The 19,908-nt window shown below is 43.5% G+C and overlaps 1 protein-coding gene across 2 annotated transcripts in view; it reads right to left on the bottom strand.

Annotated features, from left to right (window-relative positions):
* ANO1 (anoctamin 1) overlaps positions 1-19,604 on the bottom strand; it is a 74,444-nt gene extending 54,840 nt beyond the window's left edge. The window contains exon 1 of one of the 2 annotated variants that reach the window (XM_026034637.1): positions 19,526-19,604. In XM_026034637.1, coding sequence (XP_025890422.1) covers positions 19,526-19,589 — 64 coding nt within the window. In that variant the 5' untranslated portion in view covers positions 19,590-19,604. The remainder of the gene's footprint in view (positions 1-19,525) is intronic. The other variant, XM_026034638.1, reaches the window with a different exon arrangement.
* Positions 19,605-19,908: the final 304 nt, after the last annotated feature.

A 19,908-nucleotide genomic window follows, 5' to 3' on the forward strand; every position in this document is an offset into this window, starting at 1 on the left:
CATTGTCCCAAAATTCTGGATAATGACTGCAGATCTGTCAACTCTATACAATTAAATGAAGAAATATTTCAACATTATAGTAAATGCAGCATTTCTGACTATTTTCTCTACCCAAATGTAATGACTAGGTGATTTTTTGTTTATATGGAACTGAGATTTCTTTCCTGGTAACATTTCTCTCCAATTATATTCCTTCAGGATGTATTTATAAGCATCCTGCCTACCTGCAGGGCTGGTTCTTGTCTTTGAAGCCCTCATGACCAAAGCTAGGAAGAAAAGCAAACTAAGACAACTCCGGACAAAGCAGTCTGGTGATACCCTCCAAGGGAACTTCAGACAACAGACCAAAAGTCTGCTTTATTCGTGTCCTGGAATAGCTGAGGCTAAAAATACATAGTAAAACCATATTTTGTTGAAGGTTGGATGCTCTAAAGCAATGAAAACTGAAGCAAGTATAAACTTAGACTCGACCCGGTCAGCCCCTAAGCTGTAGGGTGCCAGCTCTCACAGAAGAACGCAGCCTGGTGCTGCTGCTGCTGAACATCGTGTTCCAAGGGAAAGAGTGGAAATGCCTCACAGCATCAATGCCATCTCCGTCACAGCTCCCACTGTGTCCGACCAGCCACTTCGGACAAGACAGTCTCAAGTGGATTCTCTACTAATCTTTCTGCTTGCTGATCAGGCCTCAGGCTCTTAGAGGAGATTCAGCCTATGACTCTTTAAACAAGATGTAACAAACTAAACATCAAAACATCAGCCAATTGTAGAAAAGTCCACATCTGAAATTACTAGTTTTGATAATAAAACATTTGCTGCTTTGACAGACAGAGATACACTGTTAATCTTGAGAAATTTTAGTGCCCATATCCTTCCTGGCTTCTCGCCTTAAGCCTATTTGATGCAATTCCCAGAGGTTGAGAGGATGTGTATCACATGCCCATTTCAATAAGCAGTCTGGAGTACTGCTCAAGTATGGAAGTGCTATCATAACAGCACACCCGAGTAAAAAGAGGAGGAAAAGGTAGATCCTTCTGCGTGCTTGCATTTCTCCTCCATTAATCCACCTGCATCACTGGGGCACATCAAACAAACAAAACAAACAAACAAAATCAGCTTTACAAATTGCCAAATATTGATTCAGTTTCTGCAGATAAAAAAATTCCATTACCTTTCACAACCCTGCCCTTCTAAACAGAGGCTGTTGCTTCACGGGACAAAAGGAGACACGAGGCAGCATCCAGCTCCTCACAGTCCTCCCATGTGCAGCGTGGCTTCACTTCAGGGCACCACGCACCAGAGTGCCTGGTACTCAGCTGAGTCTACTCTTCTGCCTTGGAGAATGCAGGACAATGGGGGCAGAAACATCTTAAAATGCCCCAGTTCCTCCTCCTTGTGGCCAGAGACCCACCAACCAAGCCCTGTGTGGCCTCCTGCCTCAGAGGAGGGACCCCCATGATCAATCCTTACCTGGATTTTCCCCCCTTCTGCCTTAGGAAAGATATATTTTAACTTTCTCCTTAATGACAGGACTGCTTTCTCCTTGCTTTGCCATCCAGGTTTCAATGACAGTGAAGGTCCCAGACTTTTTGGAGCAGGTGAAATGCAGCCACGTACAAGGGAAGATCTTAAGCCAAGATCTAACCAAACCTTTCTGATGTTTTCTAGCTTTGATCTTTGGCCTGGACTCCTCTCAGAAACCGAAGTTACCACCCACACTCTGTGATTCCCTTCCCTGAAACCATTGAGGTTTGTTAGCTGGAAATAACCCAAATCTCATAGTTCCACCTGATGACATTATAAAGTCTTGTCTCCTACCTCAGCTTCTCACAAAACACGTATGGAAGAACAACCTGAATCTCTTCTTCCTGGTAAGTAAAGCAGGAACTGGTTTTACTACAGGCCCATCTTCACTTGGTTGGATTGCCCAAGCCTCCTGACGTGGGTACTGGAGGCACATGGCTCTGGGAAGACATCGCTCAAATCTAAATAGAGCATACGGAGCAAGCAAACTAGTTCTAAATTACTCCATATGTCATAGATGGATCTCCCTCATTACCCTCCTCAGATCCAGTGACTCAGTGATGAAATCAAAGGGTAAAGAGGTACAGATAAAGAGCACATCACTACATTAATATTTTAAACATTCAAAGATAATCATTAGAGATGAGGCCCTGAATCAGAGGCACAAAGTTTGAATCAGAGCAATGGAGGCAAATAAAACAAACTATTTTTAAATGGTACTTGAGAAATTTATGAATGGGATTCTATGATGTGGTTGCCCAAAATAGCAAAGATTTGGACATGGTGACCCAAGAGTTCCTGAAAGCTGCTGGCATTCAAACCAGGCGCAAGCAAAGGCTTCCTTCTGTTTCCTTTCCCTCCTACAAAATGAACTTTTCCCCCTAATTTCCAAACAGATTCCTACATTAACATAGGACACTACAGAATAGAAAGTCAATAGTGACTCTTCCTCTATATGTTACAATTCTACTCTAGAAAAGAAATATATAATTAAAAAAAATCACCTGTAAGTTTGCAGCATATTAGAGAATAAAAAAAAAAAAAAGAAAGTATCACTGCAGCCAAGGCCTGAAACATGGCAGGCAGGAAAAGCATGGCAACAAGAACAAGTTCCCATAGATGGGATGGCCCTATGACTTAACATCTTTATACCCGGATCCTGAGTAATCTATTTGCCATTTAAATCTAATGAACTTAGGCACTATATTCCCTTTTAGCAAATCTATTTTTTTCCCCCCCAACACTTAATCTACCTTTTTTTGGCCACCTACACAAAAGTTTTTAACCTAAGCACAGAAAACAGTTCTCCCTGCAGTATCATTTGCACATTCCAAAATTAACAGTTCTCTGATCTTCCTGGATAAACCCCATTTTCCCACAATTTTCTTCTAAAACATTCTTTTGGAGATTTCTTTTCATTTTTGTTGCTTTCATCCGAGTTTAAAGCTGTTTGGTCCGTACTTTTCTTGCAGAAAGATGTCCAAGCTGGATATAGTAATCCAGGCCTGAGCAGAACTATTTCCAGCATCTCTTGCATATTTTTTCAGCTAATTATTCCTACCCCAGTGGTATACTTTGCACTTTTCTGGTTCTTTCCAGAAGCCATGGGAGTCCATCCTTTTCTAGGAAGATGAGTAACAGTGAGTTTGTGGTTTAGCACTATGAGTTTTAAGGCTCCTGGTACCAGATCCAAAACTCCAGAATCACGAAGTGGAAATATAGTCACTCTATTGGTTCAAGCTTCAAGACATTTCGGCTAGTGTAACTCAGCATCAACAGACTTTACGGCAGATCTATTATCACCTATCCTGATGCAGCCAACCTACACCCAGCATAAAAAGACATAACTACAATGAACTCTTGCTTATGTGGTTTGACTAATCGGATAGGATTGCAATGTATGTATCCATATCCCAAAAACATGTCCAAACACAAAGAAAATCAAATCGGTACTTTTGAGTGACCTGAAACTACATAGATCTGATATCTAAACTCATAAAACAAGGGCAAAAGTTTGTTTTTGATACAGTAAAACTTGTTTCATAGATACAGGATGAGAGCTTACTCTGTAAACACCAGAGCACATCTGATGGAAGATCAGAGGAAGAACTTATGGTGACACGTGCGCTAATTATACTGAAAAACAATCAGTGCTCCAGAATAGATAATAACAAGAAATGAATACCGAGAAGGAAACTTTGATGTACTTTAGATAACTGTGGCGCTTAAAAACTGGATTCAGTTCAAACATCTAAAACATGTAAGTCTGAGATCTACATTACAGATTGAGAATGTGTTGATGCGCAACCAGATTTTAAAATAAATACATGGAGGGGCAGAACAAACACTCACAGAAATAAAAAAGACATCTTCAGCTAGAAAATCCTAGGCTGAAACAGCCTTTAAAATCACTTCTCCTTCATGAAATCAAAATATAACCGAAGCAACTTTTACTAATTCAAGTTGTAACGTGGACTAACAGAGATGTGTATTGACTAGGTGAAATTCGAGGCAGGGGTGCAATCCAAATCAGACCTTTAGCTCCTGCTCCAGCAGGAACAAGCTGGAAGGCCTTCTTTATAACAAAGCTGAAAAGCAAAATTGATAAAAGTTCTTACAGAAAAGGACACAATTGTGTGCATATTTAAGCATATGCTTTTCTTGTTGATGCAGACAAAAGATATATATTAGTCTAGAAAATCAGTACCCTGGTCTGGCCTGACCATGTGGTAGAGCCAAGCTGTGAAGAGGTGGCAGGAGTATCAGAACACAAGGCAAAGGACAAAGATTTGGAGTCTGGCAGGCCTTTCTAAATGTACAAGTTCCTATATTCCCACCCTGGAGTGATCTTTTATTCCCCAAGACCCTTTACCTGAAAGGCACTTAACAGAAATAAAAAAGATATCTTAAGTTTTTCTAAGACAGCAACTCAGCTAAGCAAATGAACACAAAAGTCCAAGGGAGGAAAAAAGAAGAAAAGAAAGGAAGAAAAACAAAAACACTCCAAAGCAACTGCCATCAGTTTCCCCCATTTACACAAGGTACCCATGCAAGTCTGAAACCAGTATTTTTAAGCCAACTTTGTATTAAATCTTGGTTGCTCCCCCCCATTTCCATCCACAGATCCTATATTTTTAAGCTCAAAGACTCTACAAAAGTCTCAACAGGGCACACGTGGAGCACAGCCAGAACACCGCTCCCAGAGCTCCCCAAAGAATTAAGACAGAGCACGTTTTGAAAATGCCCGGAGACTGCAGAGCAGCACGCGCTATTGGGGATACTGTGTGGGAATAACCTGCACCAGCTGCTATTGAACGGTATATGAAACTTGCCATTAAATTTAAAATACACTTCAGGATGTGGCCTTGAGCCCGTCTCACTTGTCCATCACAAAGAGCAAATTTAATTACATCGCTGAACAGCGACTAAGTGGGTCCACAATAGCTGGGAGCACAAGTGCAGCACGTGAGCGCTTCCAGCCTTTTGAATGGGACCACTCATGTGCCTTAAGTTATAGGCATGCTCCACAAACTACCGCTTTTAATAGCTAGGCACATTAGCCACGGGCTCTCCCTAACACAGCCAACCTTAAGGACATTTGAAACGAGGCCACCGAATGGGGCATCAAAGGAGAGACGGGACACTCTGCGTTGCAAGTATGTCCGGGCTTGCTGCCACCAAAACGTCCCTGCACATTTTCATAGTGTTATTTGCAAAGCAGCTGCTGCCCATGGGCACTGCCCAAGCATTTAATTACATGGAGTAAGCGTTGTGCTCCTGCTGCCACTGTGACTTGCAAGTCATTGAGACTTGTCCCCCATTCCAGCTTTTCTTCCTGGGAAAAGCTGCATTTGCATCAGAGCAATCGGTAGAAGCCCTTTGAATGCTCGAGTCACCCGTGGGTCCCTCCCTATGCATGAAGAGATGCAGGTGGTGGCAAGCACCCCCAGTATGGGTCCAGGTCAGCTCTGTTCCTGCACACACAACCTACATCCTATGCCTTGATCTCGCTCAAGTTTAGTGCCGATTTCCCAACTTAGTGTTTTTGAAGCCACCCAAACAAATGGTGTATGAAATCTGAACACATACCATTATAAACATTAGTTTAACGCGCCCTTTCCTTAAGAGGCGAAAGAATCAACTTGCATTTTCCTTTTCAGGATGCAATGGTGGCTGGGACCAAGGAAAATAGAGGTGGAAAAATACTTTTCTAAAGCCTTTTCAAAATATTCCTTTTCACATCCCAGCTGAAGGAGCGAGTTCACATATCACATAACACTGAGTGCAAGCAAGCAAAATCTCATTCCTGGACTGGTTAGGAAAAGTTTTCCAGTAAAGAGGGAGAAAGGGGATCCTGTTTTTTTCTTTTAAAAAAATAATAATAAAAAAAAAGATTACCCGCTTTCTGTCGCACAGCTACTAGAAGTGGAATACTTAAATTTAAAAGTTTTTAAAAATCCTTGAATTCATAATATTTACAGTCCAAATTCATCATTTTGATGCATACACTCAGCAATACAACATGGATCTTTTCCTCTTTCTCCACAATTGCTTGACCTTGTAGATGACCTAATATATTTATAATTTAATAACATTTCCCCACGCCTTTCTCAATGACAGCGTCTCACTGAATTTTCAAAATCACAACACATACTTTGCTGGCTATCAGTTTCACTGAGATTTCATTTTCTTTTTCTTCTCAAAAAACAAATTTTGGTGAGTCTGAAAGACACTGAAAGGTTCAAGAACGAGAGGATGTACACAAGCTCAAACACTCTCCTCGCTATGTCCTTTCTGGTTCATTCGAAGCCTTATGTCTATGTCTAATATGCCTATTACACATCCATCCATTTAGTTTTGATCTAGACTTTTTCACTGGTTGAACGCAATCTAAACACCTAGAAGGGGCAGAGCATCATCAAAACTCAGTGTGCACTGGAGAACATTAAACACCCTTCGTCCTGGGCATAGCCTCCGTGTTCCATCACTTGTACCGAGCCTCAGACAACGCAGGAATATCAGCCCTTCCCTGCAGACAGAGGCTCCTTCACTGCTCCCGCTGTTGTCCCAGGGAGCACCCCACGCATAAGCACAAGAGCCAGGGACACTTCCCCCAAACCAAGGAGCCAATGCTCAAGGATATAATCCAGCTGCTCTCTGCACCCATCTCTTCCTTCCCAAATATAACCTACTGCTTACCCCATATCCTCCAACTTAAACAGCCAGTGTTTTTTTTTCTTTCTTTTTTTTTTTTTTTTGTATGAAAAGTACGCAGGAAAATTTAAAAAAAGAAAAAAGAACAGACACAAAATTAAACAATCTACCTAAAATAAACTCTGCAGTGTTATCTGTCTCTTGTCAGAAGTTATTAGGAAATAAAACTGACAGACTGTCTGCAAAGATGCATCCCATGTTCAAGTGACATACCTCAAACGAGTCAGAGATTTCCCTCTGTTGATGTGTCTGCTTAGCCTTAATGCCCACACTTGTTGCACTGTTATATAATTCTTGGATGGTGCAAGCGGTTGATTTATTTGTTGGAGAGGAAGAACACTTCCCCCCCCACATGCACATACACCTAATTTTACTCTTCTGATGCTGCATGTCTTGGTCTGTTCCTCACATAAAACAGGAAGGTCCTGGAGTAAAACCAGACTCCACATAATTATTTGTCCTTAAAAATAAAGTCAATAAAACGGGCAAATGCAAACAAAAGTAGAACTACAGATAGTTGTAAACTGACTTTCCCTCACTGCACATTCTTAACATCAAAAACCTAGTACTGGTCAGTATTAAAACCAGACAAATTACACAGTACAGACTAAAGAGGGGATAAAACAGCTCATGTGGATAAGTTACAGGAACGGATAAGCAAGAGATTGACTCGGTCCATACAGCTATTTGCATTTGGAAGCTCAGTGCCTGCTCTTTAGCCTTTACTGAGCGTTGCAAGTAGGGTCTCTGTACAACATATCAAGTCCAGATCCAGAAGATCCAGATGTGGACCCCTTTGAAAACCAGGCTTTGCCACGGCTTTGATGTGGTTGTGGATTGGGCATGTACCCACAGGAGAAGCAAAGCTTTGGCAAGGTGGTGCAAGGACATGACCAGCAGCCAGGAGGGAAGCTCTGCTGGAGGGAATGTGGGATCAGGTTTCTGGGTTGTCACAGAATGCAATGTAAGCATAAACATTTAAAGAATTTATTTTTTCTAATTATTTGCCATTGAATTTTACATTATTTCCTTAGAAGGAACCTTAAATGAGAACTAAGGCAAGCAAATAAAGCAGGCTACTGCCTTCGGACAGATGGGACCACAACAAATGGCCGAACTTCTCTCTCCCTTACAAACAAAATGGTAGCAGGCAAGGTCAGCGTGCTTCTTTCCCCACATCTTCGCAATAAGCCAGTCCATCACCTGATCCCACATTCCTGTGCTATACTGGAATATCATTAGGCAGGATTCATATTCTGCTTATGTCGGGACATCCTCACAAGGGCCTTCATCACAGCACTAGCAAAGGAAGCAAAGTTCCCACTGCACTTGACAGGCTGGGAGACGTCACTCCATCCCGAACCCCAGGAAAAGGCTGCTCATCAGCTCCTCAGGGGTCCATTACCACCTTGGCTCTGCCCCAAAGCCACTCTGGCTCCTTTGCAGCTTCCGATTTTGGTTTTCCGTTTATTACCATCTATGTCCCTTCACATATAAGCTGATATATAAACACAAGGATAACAGGAAGGGAAAAGCAGTGAGAGGGACACCTCATGCCTCAAGGTGCTCCCCAGATGTGCTTACACCAGAGCTGAATGAGTCTAAGTAAGCGCAGGCTCTGTCTTAGAGAGCAATAGGTACAGAGAAAGATCTTACCAGCTTCACCTTAGCACAAAATGATGAAGCACCCATTTCTTTTGTTTCTTCATCTACTTACTATTTAGAAGCATTTCTGTGTATCTAAGTATTACAAAAACCTACTTTTATTTTCACTTACCTTAATGCAGCTTGACCGAGTCAAGACAACTGGCCAGCAGCAATGCATTCCTTGCCCAACCATATACCAAAGCCACAGCTGGGGCCACCAAGATACACCGCCTGCCCAGGCTGCTCTTTGGAGAGCCCAAGCACTAACAAAAACATTGCCCCATAGACCTGCATAATCCAGTTGCAAGGCTGCTATTGAATCAAACAGAAAAGTGCTTCCAGATCACTAAGCGAACCCTCTAGCACCCATATCAAAACAGGTAGTGCAGGGCTTGCTGGAGCCCTGGAGTCCACGTGGCCAGGGAGGGCTTTGGCTTTCAGCGTGGTTCAGATTAAAATGCTATCTGCCGTCCCAGCCTTGATGAAATTCTTGTTTTCCGTGTCAAGGCCGAAAGCAACGGACTAGAACAAAGAGCTTGACAAGCACAGTCTCCAACATGCAAACAACTGGCTGTTTCCATAGAAAATTAGAGGACAGAGAAACTGGAGTAATTCAAAAAAAATGAATTCCTAATTTTGTAATAAAGGCCACATGGACTGCAGAAAGCAGCGGAGAGCTGGAGATCAGCTCTGACTAAACATCCCTGCTGGCTTCATCCCTGGCATTTTTCTTCATCTCAGGACACATGCCCACATCTCTGTCACTGGGACCTGCAGCACTCATCTTCCTTATCACAAGATTTTAAAAATTGATTACCAAACACTTAATCAAACCAAATAGTGAGCAAATTTACTCCAAAGCAGGAGTCTGCAAAAAATATATAACCACATCAGCTCTGTTGCCTGAGCTTTCGTGGTTGAATTTGAATCTCTTACCTGGAGCAATTTTGATCTGGGCTGTATACAAACTTTGTACATCAAATTTGTACAAAGCTCAACAAATCAGAAGTTTAATAGAAATACCACTTTGAAGCAAGATATTACAAAAGAGAGAGAGATTGTGAGATTACATCAGCACTACATCAGACCTTGGATCAGACTTGGTAATAGGCAGTATCTTGAACCCCATCTCAAAATATTACCAACCCAAACCTCGCCTCCACTAGCCATCGCTAGTAGAAAATATCACTGAACAATAACGTTAGTATTTTAAGTTCGTGTAAATACTTTCAAAAGTTTTGGATGTGAGCTGAGAACTCATTTAGCTAAGAATATTTTATTGTGGAAAAGGATGTGGAAGCATAAAATAAATTAAAATGATAAAGAGACCTGAATAGAAAATCTGTGGCTATAAATGGAACAGTTGCTGTAAGCAGACAGTTCTGTCCATCCACATCTGCTCCAGTTCAAAGCAGTTCATGTGAACCAGGGGAAGAAACTGTTTTTCCTTTAGCTTTGTCACTACAAATTTGTTGCATTCAGACAAGGGCAGAAAGCAGGGAGAGGTAGAAACCACCGACTCAACCTAAATTCCCATGGAAGAAGGCCATCCCTGGCAGCTCTTTCCATCTTTCCCTATTTCCACCCTTCATCCCCCATTAAAACCCTTCTAAAACAGGGCAGCAACATTTGCAAATACTTACGGTATTTAAAATTACTTGTTTTCACGAAAACCAAAGCATTTCTAGCTTAACAAAAGCTTCGTTTTTGTTCCTCTACTCACAGATAGTTTCTGTTTCACAACTGTCCCTTCAGGGGCCACTTTGATGATAATGTGGGAAAAGCAGACAGAACAGCCAAACAGGGGAATAAATTTGTAAAAATAATGAGCCTGCTCCAGAACTCATTCATGTTCCAAATTCCACTCTGTGGGTATCCCGGGCACTTTCCCTACCCTGGCTCGGGTCTGTCTCCGTTTCTGCAATACCCTCATCAACCCCCTTCAGAATCATAAAAAGAGTAAGATAGAAAGTAGTTGCAAAAAAGTACATTGTGCAAAGAAACAAAAAGGGCGATAGTATGAAACTTGGTAAAGTCTGAAAATAATAGGTCTGTGTTTTATATCCAATATCTAAACTCCAGAAGGGAGACATGTTGCAGAGTAACAAGGCTATAATTTTTTCCCCTACTTATATTAACAAATGACATCATTTATTCACCCTTCATATAGTTGACAAGATTTTAATGTTTTCCAAACATTTGGTACCCAGGTAAAGTTTGAAATATCTTAAGTGAGGTCTCCGATTTTATTTTCCACCTGCAAAACATGAGAGCTTCCCACCACCGAGTTTCCATGGGAATTTCCTGCTCCTGACAGAAGCACGTGCTCAAGGCAGTCAGCACAGAGAAACTGCAGGACTGAGGTTAACTGTAGGCTCATAACCCTGTCCTAAACAGCTTTCACTGGATTTTACTCTAAAGGTATAGCGCTATATCTTACAAGACACCGAACCCCTTAACTAGCCACCTCCATTTTTAAAGTTAAAGTGAATGGCAAAAATCTCCCCTGAATTTCAGAACAAATTTTACCTAAAGACATGAGAAATAGAACGTGCTCTGTGTCTAACCATTCTGAATACTTAAAGCAGATACTTCAAATCTTATACAGAGATGCTCAGGAGGATACTGTGAATTCTTGCCCACTTTGGATGGAGCAAACCTTCTGCAGAGACATAAACACGAAGCACCAGTCCTTTGGGAACACAGCAGCATGCCAGCTATCATGAGACAGAGCAAGGTCTCTCACTCATTTGTCCCTCCTTGTTTGCTCATCAAAACCAGACCTTAACACAATTTGCACATAGAAGTGTTTTAGTGGAGTAGGACCAAAAGGAAATGCCAATTGCAGGATATAGCCTCTTCATTAATTTGTATTATAAATAAAACAAAGATTTTATGTTTTGGAAACAAGAGTCTAGGATCTTTAGCTGAAAGTTGGTTAGCAAGATGCTAAAAGAAAAAAGCTGAAGAGTGAAATTAAACTGCCATTTAGAAACAATTAGCTTTAAAAGGCTAACATTTATTTTCTGTGCCAAGGGTGCAGCAACAAAATGTTCAAAAATGTAAACACCTTTCTGTTCTTCCATGGTTAACCAATATATGATCTTTCTCATTATCTAAACATTCAGTCATATTGTTAATGCAGGTATAATTTAATTACCATATATTATTTTATATTTTAAGATAAATATGTATAAAATATAAGTATCATATTTAATATATTTATATTATATATAAATGTATTTTTGGTTAAAATTAAAATATTTTGCTAAAACATACAAAAAACATTATATCATAGCAATGTAAGAACAGTAATGATGTGCATCTTCTCCCCCAGTTGATGAGCTGTCATTATTAGACATTATCAGTGTCATTCTAGAAATGAAAACTATAGGCTGCAAAGTAAAAACGTAAACACACTTCAAATCCCTGTCGACATCAGCACTAAAACCTAGATTTTTCATGGGTAAATTCAAAGCACCTATAAATACTGCCAGTACCATGGCAGACATCCCCCAGCACTTGCAACCTTAACAGCAGATCCTTGACTCAGCACTGTCCTTGTGTACCCACAGGAGGCTTTTGTTCAACTCGGGGAGAACTTACAAGCCTGGCTTCAGAGTTGGGGAAGACTGTCGTTGTTTGAGGCTTTAATTCCTTCAATTAACTCAACAATTAGGAGTGGAGCAGAGAATACTTTTACAATATACCACTTGGCAGTACTCAGAGAAACATTCATTTTCAAACGGTCCAAAAGCTGCAGACAAGGCTGAACAAATTGGCTCCTAATGAGAAGAGCAACAAGAGAAGGGCTTCCCCTTCTCAAGGGGATATGTGGTAGCAGAGGATTTGAAGAAATTACCCACAATAAGCAAAACAGATATGGGGTATATATGAAACTGAAAAGTGTCATGTATTAGCAAGCTCAGAAAATGCACATCATGGTAAAGGAAAGAAAACTTCATGTTCTTTTCTACTAGATAAGGTCAAGTGATATGTCCCAGTCTACCATGTGAAATTTTAGCAAAATGCATGAACTGTATTTAATCATTTGAAGGGAAAACCAAAAAATTACTCAATTCATGTCCATAGAACTCCATTCAATGATTCCTCCTTATTAAGAAGTGAAATATTCTGACATTCTCTGCCCTATTCCGTTTGTTAGCAAGTCCTCTATTCCCACGGGACACGAAGCAAGCCCCATTAGCCATACCTGTACACGTGGAGCTTCAGACGAGCACAACTTCAGATACTGCACAGCAGTCCCTAGCAGGTTTCCTTTACTATTTAATGTATATTATAGTATACAGATGTGCTGCTTGGCAACAACGAGGTACTCCCAAGTAGGTTCTGGGAAGTGAAACAACACCCAGCATGCGTTAGGTCAGAAGTTACATGTTTCTCATGAATAGACAAAATTAGAGTATGTTATGCTCTTGTAGTATAGAAAAACCTTTTATTTTAGTTGGCACACACCACAGAAAGGGCACTACTCCCCCCATCCCACCCACCCCCACAAAAGAAGCATGCTACCAGCAGCAGGATGATTTGATTGCCCTGGGAGACTATATTTGTTAAAACAGGTTGCTCAAGCTGATTAAATGAAAGTAATTGTTGTCTTGGATGTTGGCCCAATGTACTGCTAGGGGAAAAATTAATTGGTATCTCAATGGAGTTTTATTATTTCAGTGATAAACTAACCATAAAAATCCATTCAGATTTTCTTGAATGGCTTGCCCAGATGCACTTTTTTTGGCACTACCTTGGAAGAAGAGGTGGAAAAGGATAGCAGAGAGCATTTTAGCTATATTCTGCCTACTCAGTGCGTGGGAACCTGGAACCAGGACCTAAGAGCAGACCCATAGGCAGTCGGCAAGCTCCACATGGCAACTTCTACAATTGGCTAAAACCCTGAAAAACACCTGGCTCCACATCCTTGCTCTGTGACTCGGGCTCATTTCTGTTTATACTTTTGTGAACTGAAGAAATGATGATGACTAGTAGCTATACAGATAAATAAAGTATATTAAGTCACAGGAAACAAAAAAGAGAAAAACACTAGTTTATTTTTAGAAACCTGTTCTTGCCATTCATCAGAAAAAGAACATTCAAAAGCATGCATCAAGATACAGGCATCTGGATGAGGTTTGCTGACCACATACCAGCATGCAGACTACACAGAAACGCTTTTCCTCGGCCCTGTCTCAGGGCCTGTGCCAGGGAACACAGGATATGGACAAGAATGCAGCAGTTCCCACTAGCAAAGCTCTGCAAGGAGCCCACTCTGACCAGGTCTGTGGAGCCTTATTCCTGCCTCACACAACTTGTCCCCAGCTGCCACACGTAACCTACCGGCCCGCGACAGCCTCCAGACCGAGCGAGACACCAAGGCCAAAGGCCCCAGGCCCACGTCAGCACCTCCATATAAGCAGAGCACGCCAACACTAACTGAAAATAAATATATGTCTTAAAACGGATCTGGATGCTCAGCTTCCAGAAACACAGTAGTAAGTGCAGGACGCCCACACATCTTCATCTCCCTGCTAGTATGGGGTTGCCAAAATAGCACACATAAATCAGGACAACTCTTTCTCGAGACAATGGTGGTGCAACACATTGGCATGAATTTAGTAATATTTGCATAAAAGCTTCCATCTTTTCCAGTCTGCAGTTCACTTCTGGGCACTCATACCACAAGCATAAAGTCATATCATACTTTGCATCTCCGCGGGTCAAAATGCGGGAAGAATCACAATGTACATTCATTGACGTACCTCGCAGGACACTGTCAGCCAAGACACCCTAGTGCAACAGATTAGACTTTTTTAAAAAACTTTTTAAAAATTTATTTTTAATGTGACATTGGACTAGTTGCTACCATTTTCTTCACTTCAAAAACTACTAAAAAAGAAAAGTAAGCCTTGAGCGATGCTTGGCCCTGCAACTTCCACCTTAGGACTCCTTAAGGCCAATCATAAAACTCCCACAACAGCAAAGAGGAAAGAGATTGTAATTGAAAAGAAGATTCTTTTAAAAACAACAGTAGAAAACATCATCTTTTACATTCACTTCTACAATGCTGCTAAAGTTGTTATCTGTTCAATATGCCTACTTAATTTTCAAAAATGTGCCCTTCCTCTGCACTGAATTGCTGAAACGTAATTAAACTCCCATTCCTTTCTCTCCTTATTAGCTGTATGCTGCAAAACATGTTTGATTTTCACTTAGTGAACCTTACTTATCAAGCCACAGATTCCTATTGCCCATTCCAAGTTTGCTCTGCAAGCAGGACACCAACTGACGTCAATGAAGATGTAAAAGAGGCAACAAATGTTTGCAATGTGTTTAGAAAACAAAGTTTTCCCTCTTACTGGCGTAGAGTCATCAGGTTTCATCCTGCTCGGCTTGCGGACAGGAGACAGCCAGCGGGACCGGGGGACAGGAATATACAACCTGAGATCACTGATGTCACGATAGGACTTGAATGATTTAAGATGTAAAAGGAGCCATTAACACTTGTAAATCACCTTTTCTTAACAGAGTTTGTATTTTAAAACTCCTTTGGAGCAGTTAGAGTCCTGTGCAAAAGTCACTGGTGTTCATATTAGGGTTTTTAATGCTTTGTTTTATGGAATTGCAGTCAGAAAGGACAGATCCTATCGAAATAATCCATACTTGGTCTAATAGTTTCAGTGTTTAATATACATTATTAATATTCCACTCACAGGTACAAAAATATATGACCAGATTCCTGCACAGATACAGCACTACCAAGAATAGACCAGACAAATAGGTTAGGCAGGCAAAGGTACTATGGAAAAATAGGATGGGATCTAGTAGGATCGTTCTCTTTTTAACCAGTATAGGTTTGGAAGTAGTTTTCCAAAAGGTTTCCATAAAGGCAGACAGGTTTCTAGTGGACCAACAAGATGTGAACATGTGGGAAGGGGAAGACAGTGAAAACACCTGCACATGGTCCTGAAAACATGGCAAAACAAGGACAGGGCTGCTCTGAGGAGAAACGTGAGTAACAGCACAGCAAGACATAAGGACACAGCATATAGAGCAGCAGTAGCAAAGTCAGCAAGTAAGAAGCAAGAATACACATCGGGACACAGATGAGCTGGATGAGGATAAAAGCAAGTGGACACAGGAAGGTCTGGGTGCAAGGAGAAGAGCTGCAAGCAGGGCTGCCTGCAGAACGAGATGAGGGATGCAGAATACAAACCAAAGGCTAAAGCAAACAAATAAAAAGTTATTTCCCTTGGTGGTATGTTGGCAAGCACACGAAGCAGTGGTAGTGACTAATGCAGCTCAGCACGCAGAGCTCTGCTCCCTGCACCTTTACAGCCTTGCGAGAAAGTCAACCACTGTGGTCATTTCTGAGAAGCTCCTATTTGCCATAAATTACCTCGCAGCGACAACGGAGGCACCACTATCTTCCCTCTCTTCCAAGCACCAGAAAAAAAAAAATGTATATTGTTACACACAGTACTGCATTATATCACTTAGATCAACCAGGTGGTAGGAGCTGACTTAGCACTACTGAAAATAACAGTATGATGGGGTCCCTGAAAGACATATAGGCTGAAAAACGGTCATCTGTAGAACTACTCTTGGGGTTCTGCTCTGCCTGCGACACCCTGCAGCTCCTACTGTAATAATCCAAAGTCTTATGGCAAACATGGGTGAGGCCGAGAAGGTGACTATTCCCTCACCTCCTAGCTAAAGCATCTCTGTACTACCCAGAAGTTATGCAGAACCATTTCACAATACTGTTGATAACTTGGCCTATAAAATAAAATATAATGATGCATGCAGAAGTTCTTTTTGAGAAGCCCTGCGAGTGACTGTAGGAAATCAGCAAAGAAGTGGTGGCTTTTGCCTATGGAGCTTATCAATTTACTGGTTTGGCCGCATAGCCACGGATCAGCTCCATGCAAAAAGGGAGTTGGACGGCATGAACACCCCAGGCTCCCTTGCAGAGCGAGGCCGCCAGGTCCTCCGGAGAGGCTCTCCTCCAAAAGCTGCGGGACCCTCGGGCTTGCAGAGAGCCCATCCGCACAGTCTGCTCTGCGGAGGAGGGAGTGAGCTCGGAGCCTTCAGCCTCGCACCAGAGCCGTGCAAAGATCTACAAGTAACCCGATAAGCCAGAGCAAGCCAAGGCAGCACAAACCCTGCCCATGCAACGCGGCCTGTGGCTAGCACGGCGCCCTCCACACGGGGAGGACCCTCCTGGCAGGGAGAGGCGCCTCTTCGTCCTCGCCACCCGGACCACGTCCTGGTCCTGGCTGCGGCAGGACAAGCAGCTTGCCCGGTCACGTACCAAGTGCTAAATGCACCTCCGCGAGCGCTGAGCGCGCCCACCAAAGAGGGGAGAGCAGCAGGTTCAGCCCTCCTCAGCCTTTCACACAGCAAAGTCCAGAGATTTGCCATGTTCTGACCTTCCTTCTCTCCTCCCAAAGCGAGTCTCCTCTAAACCAAGCCTCATTTTCCAACCACAGCATTTCCTTTCCCAAAACTGCCATAATTCAAAGGGTGCAATTACAGTCAAAAGTGACCTCCCCCCCCCCAAACTCTTGATGCCAATAAATACTTCTACTTCCCAGGGATTCTCCCCTGCCTTCTGTTCTGGCACCCGGCTTTTCTCCCATATTTCACTGTCACAAACGTGCAGCCACAGAGCCGCACGCATCTTGCCCGGCACGTCTGTGACGCCACCGTGCTGCACTTCCCTGCCTATATGCTCCATATGGGCTCCCGATGACTCGCTGCCAGCCCCATGTAGGACAAGGGCCTGCAGCCTGGCACAGAGTGGGAGACGTGCTCGGACTGCACGTGCACTCGCCCGCAGAAATTAATAAATCATTACTACAAATTCAAATATTAAGTTAATGATGTGCATGACTGCAAGTTACAGAGCTGGAAAAGAAGTCCTAATTAAATCAATAGAGCTATTAGTCCCTTGTCACCTCTGATTAATTATTAGCTTAATATGCTTCATCACTTCCCTTGCTCATGGAAATAGCTACAGTGCCACCAGGAGAGGCAGTGCGATACGTCAGAGCAACCTAGAGCCGCGCTGCAAGTCACAGCACAACTTCTTCCAGAGAAAGAGGGGGAAAATGGGCTTCATTCCCTAGCGTAGAATTCTGGCAACACCTAAGGCAGAGACAAATCTCCTGCCTTCAGCAGGGTCTCACATTGAGAGGCAGTTCTTGGCTGCTGAAATGTAGGAGGAGAAGACACAGCTCCTAATCCCGAGCACTTGTCCCAGTGCCCCCCAGCCTCTCTCAGAGCTACATGACAGCACCAAGGGCTCAGGTAGCTCCCAGGAGCCGGCACCTTTCCCTGGAGCCAGCCCAACGTGCCCCTTGGTGCTTCTTTGCTGCAAACACTTGTTATCCCAGGACACCAAGAAGGAATTGTCACTAAATGACCTGGCAGCCCTCAGTGCTGAAGTGGAAACGTCAAAGTTCCCAAACACCTCTCTGGCAATAAAACCCAGAGCTGCTAAAGAACAGGATGGAACTACAACATTGAACCACAATACATGGATCAGTTAGATGTTTAGAAAGGAGTTTCTTTGTATGAGGAGCTTTTACAAACAAGAGGTTAGCACAGCAATGCAGAGATGCGCTTCTGAGAACAGAGCTGCTCCTTGCATTTATTAAGGAAGCGGGTGCACAGCATCATTGCCGCTAATGGGCGGCTCAGTAAATTAAATGGGGAATGTCACCGTAAAAATCAAATGTAAACTTTCCCAAGGATAAAGAGCCATTGCCATGATTTCTCCAGGCACTCCCAAATTCTCCCCATGATTGTCGCTGATAAAGAGCCACCTGCCCCATGAGCAATGGCAGAGCTCGCTAGTGTCAGGTTATCACTCAGCCCTCTTGATACAGCTGTTAATGTACTATGATAACGGTTCATTTCCCCTTATTTACTCACTTTCCTTTTCAGATTACAGCCCTATACTTGCATATTTTTAACGAACAAGTATACACAGAATGACATGCAGAAACCTTGTCCCCCACTATTTAGATGTAAAGTCCAGCTATTTTGTGTCAAACATTAAAGAAATAGTTTGCTTTTCATTCTGAACGCTCTGGCTAGTCCCTGGGTCTGTGAACACACAGCATCTCTTTCAGAAATGGGCTGAACTCCAGTGAAATATTCGGCCATTTAGTGAGCAGGCTCCAGGATAACAGTTTTCGTGGGAATCCAAAAAGAGGGAGTAAAGCAAAGGGCTCCCCGTGCTATTCTTAGCTGCAAACAGTTAGATTTGGAATTTTGATTGTAAAGCATGGAATTTATAAATGGTGCCATGCTAAATTTACTTCATTTGTATACAACTCAGCTGGATAATCAAGTGTGCTACAGTATGTTCCTGGTTAGCATCTAACTTCCTAGTTTTATAGCCTTGAAACTAGTAGAAAAATGCATTCAGTAAATAGCGCTTATAAAACTTGCTTTCCAGCGTGTGCATGTGAAGGTTTTACATACAGTGTGCGTGTACACGAGCTCACACACACTGTGCATGTGCACGAAGGTTTCACGTAAATCCATATGCGCTGCACACACACACACACTCACCCTGGGTTGTGATTTATCTCTCAAGGGAAGCCAAGGAAATTCTCACCCCCTACCAGTTAAACGATCTGCTCTTTGGCTCTAAACAGTCTGGAACTTCTCCGCCAAGGAATGTATTTTCCCTTTCCAATATATATAATTTATCTTGCTGCACACATTAGTTAATGATACGGGGATACATGATTTAGCCAGTTCTGTAAAAACGCTACTGACAGCCCGACACAGACCTATTCTATTTTGGCAAGTCCTCTCCTCGCCAGGCTTCCCCAGAGCGGCACAAATTAACAGCAGTCACCAGATTGAGCATTTATCTCCTATCCTTCATATCGCGGCAATTTCTCATCCCTCGCCCGGCTCCGCGAGCGAGGGGAGTGCTTAAGCGCCGTATTTATTTAGGCAAAGATGACTTAACGCCGCTTGGCCTGGGGGCAGGGAAGCGGGACGGCGATTCCATTTCAGCGGCACGTCCAGCCCGCGGCTCCCGGGTTATTAAAAGCAGCAGGTAAAAGGCGCACGGCGATCCCCGGCCCCCGCGCACCGCTCCGCTCACCCTTACGCGGTGCCCAGGGCGCTGCGGGCGGCAGCCTGCGCAGGTGGATCTCATCCTTATCCATGTCCTGCCCGCGCGGCTCCCACTCGGTGCCGATCCCGATCCCGCGCGGGTCCCTCCTCCTGTGGCAGCCCCCGCGCGGGGTCCCGGCGGCTCCGCGGCGCCACGCGCCGCCCCCCGGCCAGCAGCGGGGCGGGCTCCGCGCAGCCACTTTAAATAAGGGCGCCGGGGCCGGGCGCGGGCGCGCGCCCGCGGGAGCCGGCCCTCCGCGTCACGCGCAGCCCGCGCGCACCGCGCCCCGCCCCGCCCCACCCCGCGCGCCCTCCCGCGCCCTCCCGCGCAGCGCCGACCTGGCCGGCACCGGCACCGGAGCGGGAGCGACA

This window comes from Nothoprocta perdicaria, unplaced genomic scaffold, assembly GCF_003342845.1.
Source record: "Nothoprocta perdicaria isolate Ctin4 unplaced genomic scaffold, notPer1 scaffold_15, whole genome shotgun sequence".
NCBI lineage: Eukaryota > Metazoa > Chordata > Aves > Tinamiformes > Tinamidae > Nothoprocta > Nothoprocta perdicaria.